General features: G+C 44.5%; 1 protein-coding gene across 1 annotated transcript in view; it reads right to left on the bottom strand.

The window, feature by feature from the left end:
* The window catches only part of LOC106512465 (chromodomain-helicase-DNA-binding protein 1-like), a gene marked incomplete at its 5' end in the record, with an annotated part of 12,049 nt that extends 11,497 nt beyond the window's left edge, over positions 1-552 (bottom strand). The window contains 2 exon segments of the mRNA XM_014001080.1: positions 108-301; positions 389-552. Coding sequence (XP_013856534.1) covers positions 108-301; positions 389-552 — 358 coding nt within the window.
* Between the last annotated feature and the right edge of the window lie 301 nt (positions 553-853).

Consider the following 853-nt stretch of genomic DNA (forward strand, 5'->3'; position numbering starts at 1 on the left):
CATGTGTGGGACATGCAGAGACACGTGTGTGCATGTGATGCACTTACCAACACATGCACACACGTGTGGGACATGCAGAGACACGTGTGTGCATGTGATGCACTTACCAACACAGTGGACGATGATAGCATCTCCTTTAGCAGCATGCGGATGAGTAACATCTCCCAGAACGTAGCGGATATCTGTGACGTTCGAGTCTGCGGAGCACATGCTGCTGTCATCTTCCTCTTCCTCCTCTTCCTCACTGTCTACAGCCTGCAGACACAGTGACTTGTAGCCACAGGACTCCCACCAGGCCATTCTAATAAAAAAAAAAAAAAACAGAAGACACTTTCATATCTATGTGAGTTCCTCTGAGTAAACAGGTTAGAAAAATTAAATATTGTACTTTTTTTGCTGTTTTTGGTCCTGTTGGCGTTTCTTCATGTCCTCCTGCATCTTGGCTCTCTTGGCCGCAGCCTCTTCCCTCCTCTGACGTCGCAGCTCCAGCTCTGTCTTGGAGAGAGGTTTCCTCTTCCTCGCTGGGATCCCAAGTGCTACTGAAAGTGAAACCTGATAAGAAAAAAATGAAAAAATGAACTCTAACAGGGATATTATTCAATAAGCAAAAAWTTTTAAGGGGCTATATCATGTAAAATCAACTTTTTTGAGTTTTAYATCATGTTATAATGTTATCCACTCGTCAAAAACATGCCCAGAGTCTTGATTTGACTCGTTCATGCATGTTTGAGAAATCCTATATTGAGAAATCCTGTTGTGTCCTGAGGCAGCCAGGCAGGGGAGCAAAAACCACTGGTTGGGACTAGAACCGCCTTTTAGGATCAGCTCCTCCTCTGGACTGTATCTGCGTTTC

This window comes from Austrofundulus limnaeus, unplaced genomic scaffold (assembly GCF_001266775.1).
Source record: "Austrofundulus limnaeus strain Quisiro unplaced genomic scaffold, Austrofundulus_limnaeus-1.0 Scaffold8, whole genome shotgun sequence".
Taxonomy (NCBI): domain Eukaryota; kingdom Metazoa; phylum Chordata; class Actinopteri; order Cyprinodontiformes; family Rivulidae; genus Austrofundulus; species Austrofundulus limnaeus.